This window comes from Bison bison, unplaced genomic scaffold (genome assembly GCF_000754665.1).
Source record: "Bison bison bison isolate TAMUID 2011002044 unplaced genomic scaffold, Bison_UMD1.0 scf7180017864258, whole genome shotgun sequence".
In the NCBI taxonomy this organism is placed as follows: Eukaryota; Metazoa; Chordata; class Mammalia; order Artiodactyla; family Bovidae; genus Bison; species Bison bison.
This window is the reverse complement of record NW_011494830.1, coordinates 1,893,321-1,902,902: the sequence shown is the minus strand read 5'-3', so window position 1 is coordinate 1,902,902 and position 9,582 is coordinate 1,893,321. Positions and strand designations below refer to the sequence as shown.

At 35.0% G+C, this 9,582-nt stretch overlaps 1 protein-coding gene across 2 annotated transcripts in view; it reads left to right on the top strand.

Annotated features, from left to right (window-relative positions):
• EPHA3 (EPH receptor A3) overlaps positions 1-9,582 on the top strand; it is a 412,939-nt gene that overhangs the window by 383,029 nt on the left and 20,328 nt on the right. For both annotated transcript variants that reach the window (XM_010847913.1, XM_010847912.1), the window contains exons 14-15: positions 3,823-3,972; positions 5,503-5,696. In XM_010847913.1, the coding sequence (XP_010846215.1) occupies positions 3,823-3,972; positions 5,503-5,696 (344 nt within the window). The remainder of the gene's footprint in view (positions 1-3,822; positions 3,973-5,502; positions 5,697-9,582) is intronic.

Below are 9,582 nucleotides of genomic sequence, written 5' to 3'. Positions count from 1 at the left end.
CCACCAGGCTCCCCTGTCCCTGGGATTCTCCAGGCAAGAACACTGGAGTGGGTTGCCATTTCCATCTCCAATGCATGAAAGTGAAAAGTGAAAGTAAAGTCACTCAGTCATGTCTGACTCTTAGCAACCCCATGGATTGCAGCCCACCAGGCTCCTCCATCCATGGGATTTTCCAGGCAAGAGTACTGGAGTGGGGTGCCATTGCCTTCTCCGTTAAAAGCTACTATTCAAATTTATTTTACTAATCTTGACTATAAAGTATTTGAAACTACAATGTTCAATTTAAAGAGTTTTAAATTGAATAATAATAACAGGACACTCATCCTTCCACAAACTCTACAATATTATGAGCTCAGAATTGCTCCTGTAGTTTGATTTCTAATTAAGTGTATACTATGAATATGTTGGCTTATTTTTCTCTCATATGAAGACAGAGTGCCAAGTTGTTTACTGATCACGGAAAAAGTAAAAAATTTATAAAACTCTTCTTACTCTGTTGTATTTTTAGCAAAAATAAAAACAAATGATAAATTTTAATACTTTGTATTAATAGTTGGCAATAAGCTTTCCTTTATATATCCATTTATCAAATTCTTTGCACAAATTGTAAAAGTGTGCTATTTGAAGGGAATTGGAATGGAAGAAAGGGCAAAACAATTATTGAGCCTATTAAAGATTAAACACTTTATTTGTTCCTTTATGTATATTATAAATCTATTGCCAATGACAAAAAATCCCTGAATGCTAATCAATAATCCTTAATCATCTTCATTCTCTTCTTCATCCAGTGATGGCTGCCTAGGGTCAAGATGAGCATCTTGAATGTATGGTTATCACTTCATTTTCAGGGCAAAACCAATCAGTCTAAAACATCTTGTTTATGGTTGTCATCAATCTATTGGTTTGGATTTTTTTTCTTTATGTCTGTATTTTTATTTCAAGAGATCTTGATAAGGTAATACATATCTGTGCCTTATGTTTTCTTAATAGATACAAAGTTTTCAACATGGAAAGCTTTCTTTTTTTAGTGCAATTTTTGTGCTACTAGTAAATTGTTTTGGGCAAAGGAAAGGAAATGGCAAAGTGTCTGTAGCAAAGATAAGACATGCAGCTGAGATTTTTAAATATTATCTTTTCTTTGCCCCATGAATACAATTTGTTTGACTTCTGTTAATTCTCAGAGTTCTTTAAAAGAGAAAGAATGTATGCCCTTTAATTCCACGTGGCATCTTGAATAGATTCAGTTAAATGTCACATGTGTAGTTCTGTTTTTATCAAAATGATGGGATGGTATTTGAAATCTTGAATCCTTAAAAACCAAACTTGGTCTCGGAAGGTGCAAGTAAGTTAAGTTCTTTTTTTAAACGTTATTATTATTATTAGCATTGAATGTATTGGCAGAGAAAGGGCAATATTAGACCAGAAAAAAAAAACCCTCCAAATTTAAATATAAAAAAGGATCTTTTACATTTTCATTGAAAAGAATACAAACTATAAAAATGAGAATGAATAAATGAGTATAAGTGAGATGGAAAATAAAGGGGCAACTTCCAAGAAAATAAGCCCTGTTTTTAAAAACTTTTTATTTTGTATTGGAGTGTAGCCAATTAGCAAACAATTTTGTGATAGTTTCAGGTGAACAGCGGAGGGACTTCATAGTGTTTTCTATTTTGCTTTCTGGTTCTGGATCATCTTTACTCCAACAGCACGCTGAGCTCTATAGTGTTTCTCACGAACTCCCAAAGCTCTCATAGTCCAGCCCCCATCTCTCCAACTTGATTTTACTGCGCTGGTATAAATCATGGACAACCCTGAGGTTGGAATCATCTCAAGAAGGCTGTGCTCAGTCCTCCTTTTTGCGCTCACTTCTCTCCAGTTGCATGCATCCTTCAAAACCCCGTGTAATCCTGACCTCCTTCAAAGACCTCCTGACAGTACTCTTTCTGAACAGATATAGAAGAAAAGTGTCAAGCAGTTTACTGAGCTAGTTCCAATCGCACATGCCGCTATCCTCTCAAGGATAGCACTTGCTCAATGTTGCTGTGATTAAAGCTGATTCGACCTTTTGCCATCCTCTCCTATTACATGTCTCCACATTTTCTGTAGTATTACCACACTGGAAACTGTTTTTTCCAGAACATATATTTTCCTCCTCTGTGCGTTGATTTATGCCATTTCTCTAAAAGTATGGTAGTATTAAGCTAATGTTTCTTGAGGCTTTACTGTATGCCAGGAACTATGCTAGAGATTTTACTGAAATTTGTCATTTAGCCTCACAATGATGCTATGAACTGTGAGTTTCCAAAATAACAGATGAGGAAATTCAAGCATAATGAGATTTAATAACTTACCTCCCAAGTCACCAATTCATTTCTCCAAAGCAATATATTGTCACCCTCAAGCATTACTTAAGAAACAGTGAAGTCCTATGAGGTAAACATCAATAGAACACACTTTGATGAATATAGTATAATATTTTGATAATATGAATTCTTTGGAAAATCTATCCCTTTTTCCTGGTTATATAAAATTTGGTGCAATTTACAAGGCTCAATTCATATGTGACCGCCTCAGTTTCTCTAGTAAGAAACTTGGCTCCACGTTCTGCATCACAGCCATTCCACTACTGTCTTCTTTCCTCAATGCAGGCAGGATCTGATTTCTAAAAAGCTCCCAAATCACCTGCAGATCCTGCCTACACTCTGGAACTACTGAACCAGAATTTCCGTTTTAATCAGCATGAGCCCAAGACGACTCTACTGTAAAGTTTGAGATGTGAAGCACTAGATGCTTAATTCTCCCTGCATTTAGTTATTCACAACAACTAATTATCATTACTATTTTCTTGATATTTCCCAAACAGAAGGACCAGTATATTATTTATGCTTGTCTCACCCAGAGTGACTACCATAATACTTCCCATATGGTTACTACTCAGCACATCTTTATTAAATGTATTTATTAAACTGAGAGCAAATTCCATGGGAGTTATACATTTATATCTCCCATAACTCATAGAAGCAATATCTGCTCTAGACTGTAAATTCTCAAATTGTAATCATTATATCTTTCTAGCTCATATGGTGCTTGCCTTGTACATGGAGGGTACTTCAGTGGCTAATGGTAGAGTGAGGCACTGAGTAAATTAATTAAGATGATTGATGAATATATTAAAGTGTTTTTAGATGTATAATTTCATTTGCAATGTATTTAATTAACAAATACCTACAAGAAACTGTATGTCAAGAAGTGGTATAAATTCTTTACAAATCAACATTAGCACTAAGTTTGTTTGTTCATGCATAAATCTATTAAATCAATAAAAGTTGATTTGAGATACCTCAATTAATAGACCTGGATTCCATCCCTGGGTTGGGAAGATCCCCTGGAGGAGGGCGTGGCAACCCACTCCAATATTCTTGCCTAGAGAACCTCCATGGACAGAGGAGCCACACGGGCTACAGTCCATGGTGTTGCAAAGAGTCGGACATGACTGAGCAACTAAGCACACACATCCACCTCAATAGATTCTAATATATGAAATATCCTATCTACTTTCCTATCCTATTTACTGTTACAGAGGACTGATAAACGTGCCATAACTGATCAAAAATGTCAGCATTTTAGCAGTTTTCAAATGTTTTTCCCTTGCCACTCTCTCGTTGGTATTAGAATATATGAACATAGAGATATATCAGAAGAAACCCACAGTCCCTTTCATAAAAGAAATGCCCCGACAAATTCAGTCAGATTTCAGATGATAATGTATATAGTATGTTTTAGTCATTGATCGTGTATGTATATATGATTTTACATTCCAAGGGAGGGAAGATCCCAATCCGGTGGACATCACCAGAAGCCATAGCCTACCGCAAATTCACATCAGCCAGCGATGTATGGAGTTACGGGATTGTTCTCTGGGAGGTGATGTCCTATGGAGAGAGACCATACTGGGAGATGTCCAATCAGGATGTAAGTATTTGTAGTCTATGAGTTATGGGTTCAGATTAAGAGATCAAGCTGTGCAAGGAAGTGGAGCATAATGAAACCAGGTGGCTCCCAGTTTGTGACATTGAAACAGAATACTTAGAAGAAACGAAATTGTTTCCAAATCTTATAAAGATATTAATTGAGTTGCTCTGACAGCTTCACATTTTTCCCTAAAGCAAGGGTTTAGAAGTGAGACAAAAGGAAAACATTTGTAATAAAATGTAATGAAATAAGTGCCTGACAAAATGGCCAATAGATATCAAGAAATGTTTGAATTATTTTTGCTACAAAATTGTCTCAGTGTAACATTAGTAAGATACACTCTGCCATCCTTTGTAGATTCAATTAATGCATCTGTGCCAACATTTTGTTTACTTAAATATAACATTTCCCAAAGTCAGACAAAACAACCAATCTCTAACATGTTGTTTCTTATAATGTATTAAACTTGCACATGAAGTTAGTTATACAAATTGAAGTCTCGATATAGAGAAAGCAATCATTAACTTTCTATTACAACTGTGATATGATTTTTCAAAAGGATTTTTGTTTTTATAAGCATGCTTTGCTAATGCTTAGTGCAAGGATGCTATTGGCATATGGATTCAGCACACAGAGAGTTTTCTTTATGCTTAGCCAGAAACTGAGCATGATCTCAAAGACACATAAGAAGGAAAGCTGAGATGCTTTTAGTCATTTCCTACTCACCACATATAAAATTGCTTTTAATGTATTTGGATATAAAAACCTTTCTGAACTTCTTCAAACAAGCCACGTTTTATAATGACACTGGGAAAATCAGACTCACTTTTCCACATCTCTATTTTCCAAATTCTTTCTGTATCAGAGGATCTCAAAATGTGCTTTCTGGACCAGCAGCTTGAGCAAGGTCTGGAAATTTGTAGGGATGCGAATTCTCAGGACTTTCCCCAGAGTTATTGAATCAAAGATTAGCTATTTGTGTATTAATAAGTTCTCCAGATGATTCTGATACAGAGTAATGCTTGTAAATCATGACTTTACATGATTTAAAAATGCTGATTAACTAAGAGTCACTTAATTGTTCAACCTATGGGCTTTTAACAAAGGAACTGACTACGATTTGAGAGGTACCAGTTGAACTGTGATATAACTAAAAATCTGTGGTATTTTTTCTGCATTCATCCATTTATATAGAGTTTTCACAGAAATATGTGTTACCACATAAGAGTTTCTTTATAGTTTTCTAAATTTCCGATATCATAGAACATTTCTTTTGATTTTAATCCAGAAAGTTACTGTACAAACTCTTCTTTCCTAAATCCACTTTCTCTGTCTCAATCTTATTTATATAACATTTTCAGACATGAATAATATTTATTTAATAAGCTGTTATCCTTTTAATAAATTTAAAATGAAAACCTTTCACTTTACTTTAAAATATAAATATAAGTGTGACCTGCCCAAAAAGAAGTATTATAATAAAAGAAATTCCACTTCTCTAAGTGCCCGGAAACTTTACATCTCACACAGGTAATTAAAGCTGTGGATGAAGGCTATCGACTGCCACCCCCCATGGACTGCCCAGCTGCGTTGTATCAGCTGATGCTAGACTGCTGGCAGAAAGACAGAAACAACAGACCCAAGTTTGAGCAGATTGTCAGCATTCTGGACAAGCTTATCCGGAACCCAGGCAGTCTGAAGATCATCACCAGTGCGGCAGCAAGGTGACACATTTGATTTTACATCCTGCACTCTCTCTGAGATGATTGTATTTTTATCTCCAAGGTGTTAATTTTTTTTCTTCCACTCCCCCAACTGCATACTTTGACACTTATATTCCTCAAGATTAAAAAGACATGTTTGTTTGTTTGTTTGTTTTTTAACTTTCAGGAGGAAATCTCATTCTATTGAATGACACTGATAAAGTTCTGATATTTTTCAACTTGCATCTTACCTAGAAGCACGTATACATTCAGGCTTCAATATTTGCACAATGGAAACCCTGAATACATAGATTCTTTCCATTCTCTGTTACTTAAAACAAACAAAAAAAGGATATCTAGACTGTTGGGGAATTCTAGCAAAGTCTTGATTTAATCTGCATTTAAAATAAAATTACAGAAATAATAATAGTGTCACCAAGCCATTGCACTGGCTAGCAGAATGCAACTTTCCCTTGATTAAACAAACCTTTATTTAACACATATTATGTGCCAATTACTTTGTTAGACACTGTGAAGGATAAAACTAAGAGTATAATAATGTCAGTGTTCCTGGACAGCAACACAAATGTCAACGCACTGTGGCCGTGAGGCAGCCCTGAGGGCACAACGTCCATTAGACTTGATGCATAATCCTCCCAGCTGAGAATCACTGAGTTGTCCTAATGGTTTTGAGAAATGTCAATTATATGCTCATTGTACACATATGTGAAAAACAGTTCTACATTTTGATAATGTGTTCTTAAATTACAGAGTTTTAGTAAAAGAACTATACCTACTGTGCACAAAAATCCACAATATTAATTAACGTATACATACTGCATAGTGATGATCTACTGTGACTCATGTGTAAAAGATTTAATATAATACCTTATAGGAAAGAATTTTCTTATTTTTGTGCACATCTGTTGTTTTCACTGATAGGTATTAAGAGCTGTGACTTTCAACTTGATAGAGTGCTTATTAATGCACTGAGAGTATGTAATTTTTTACCTTAATGGAAACAATTATAGCGAGCATATATGATCCAGCTTTTACATTAAATTTGAATAAAATGAATAAAGAGAATTTGTATCAAAATCTTAATGTAAGTATATAAGAGTCATAGATTATTTGTTAGAAATAACTTTTAGGAGATCAATACTATTGAATTTATTAATATATATCCAGTAGGTAAAACTACTGATAACTTATCCTGCAAGGATGAATCTCTGTCCTAAATTTCAGAATGAGACTGTGCAGACTCATTAGGAAATCCACCTGACAGTTTAACAACCAACAAGATAACAAACCTGCCTTTCCCTGAGCCATACGGTCCTCATTTTATACCCTGAAGCCATTTCTTTTAAACTTTACTCAATAGCAAAAAAGAATATCTTTTCAACTATTTCCATATCATAAAAGAGCATTCAAGCCGTTTCCATAGGGTCACTACCAATATAAAAACTAGCTCATGTAATATTATCTAGATAGTTAAACCCAATTCTATATGGGAAATTAATCTTAATATCAGATCATATTATGTCATTGTATATTATCATATTCAAATTTTGTTAAATTCACTATTCCATTCTTATTAAAGTAACTGAACATTTTTTATTCTAATATATATTATGTAATACTTTAATATATTCCATTTATTTTGTCATAAATGATGTAATTTTAGGGAACATGTTTTTCTTAATTCACTATAAAAATTTTAGAAATTGTGCTTATGTTTTCTTATTGAGATTAAAATGCACAGCTGGGCAGATTATGCCTTTATAAATTTATTAATGACAACCTTATGTTGCCATGCAACAATGTCAAGAGATCTTATTTTTCTTTAGAAAATTTTCTTTCCCACTTTTGACAGTGATTATTGTATTCTTTTTCATAGCTGATTACACATATTCCTCTTCCTATTTAATTTTCCAGTAATGCCCTTGCTACATGCTTTATTGAGAAAATACAAGCCATCAGATGGAAAATTCCAGCAGCAAAACAAAAACATACTGGTGTTCTTCTTTCCTATAATTACAAGAGAGGAGAGTCCTTCTTTCCTGTAATTAGAAGAGAGAGAGGAAGTTTGCTTCCAATGTCAGAGGCAAATGCCTTTCTCTCACTCCTCTCCATCCCCTGTGTATCCAGCCTCTTTCCCTCTCTCCTGCATAAGCAGGCTCTTTATTTCTGCAAGATTATTGTCATAAAAATATGTTCTATTACATTGTTTCTCAAATTACCCTAGTAAAAGGATCACTAGAGGGAATTTATTAAATGTTCAAATATCCAGGTCTAACCCAAGCTACTAATTCAGAATCTTCAGGAAAGGAGTGGAATTTGTACATTTGATAAAAAAAACTCCAGGTAATTTTTATCATCAAGGGAATTTAGAAAAGGCTATTTATCAACATCACCTCTGCTGATTCCACATCTCTTGTCAACTACTTTCTTATTTTTCTACCATCCTTCAGAGCCAAACTTCTCCAATAAGGGTCTCAAAGACAGACATTTCAAAATTTAATATTCAAAATTTTATCCTTTTATTTACTCCTGATAATCTCATTCTCCCACTGCATTTTGAATTTAGTTGAATACACTAGCACCTATACATCTGCCCAATCAGTATTAGAACCATCTTGGCCCCACTTTCTTGGCCTCCACACTTCAACCCAGGTGAGCACTGTGTCAACATGATCCATTTCGCTCCCTTTTCACTGCAAACGCTCTCTCCTATGACTTTCTCCTTCTGACCTAGGGCACTGCAGTAGTCTCCTAATGTGTCCCTTGATTCCATTCTTGTCCCACTTTGAGCATCTCTCACAGAGTCTTCAGAATTTTCCTATCAATCTCTATATATTGATAAATATATACCAGGCTTTCCTGGTGACTCAGGTGGTAAATACTCTGCCTGCAATATAGGAGACCCAGGTTTGATTCCTGGGTTAAGAAGATGCCCTGAAGAAGGGAATAACTACCCACTCCAATATACATGTCTGGAGAATTCAATAAATTGTGTATACACAATATAATTTGTCACCTCTTTATAACTGATTTTGAATTTCCATTACACTTGGGAAAAAATCTGCATTCTTTTTGGTGATTTAAATACTCCTGCTCCTCCAATGTCCTTTCTTTTATTCAAATATTAATTTCTTCATTTTTTAACAATTATTTATTGTATGCTAATCTACTATGTGCTAGGCATGTGCAGATGCTGGAGAATAGTGATGAAGACGAATATGTTTCCTACAGAGTTTACATTCTATAAGATGAATAGACATCTTCTATAATGTATACAAATAGACAATAGACTGGCACGGATTATAGGAAGGAAATAAATAAAAGGCTGTGATCGATTATTAAAGGGTGGTTGGGAAAAAAAAAAAAAGAACTCTAGGCATAGTAAAAATAAACTGCAGATGAGTCTAAAGTGTTCTCAAAAATGGCAGAAGGACAACAACATAATGGAAGGACAGAAGGGAGAGGAAGAGTCTGTCACAGGAAGGCAAACAGAAGCCAGAGTACTTGAGGGTACCAGGTCATGGGGAGGACTTTGGAATTTTTTGAAATGCATGAGGAACCCATTAAGGCACTTAAGGCAGAGATGTAAGGCTGTTTGATTTACACAACTGCTTTGTGGGGAGCATTTCAGCCTTTCAACCTGAGCTCCTTTCACTTAAATAGTATGGTAGCCTCAGTGACCAACTTCAGGTTCCTTCAGAAAGTCAAAGCATGTCAGACAGGAGGACAGTAGCTCATGCTGTTCTTGTTGTAAGAGTCTTCTTTGTGTCCATTTCCCTTAGAAAGCAGTTTCTATGCCTTGTCTTAATTGAGGCATTCTCTGGCAACAAGATTTAAAGGTCAACACTATTAATTGTTTTACAGGCCACTGTGTCCTTCTTCTTCA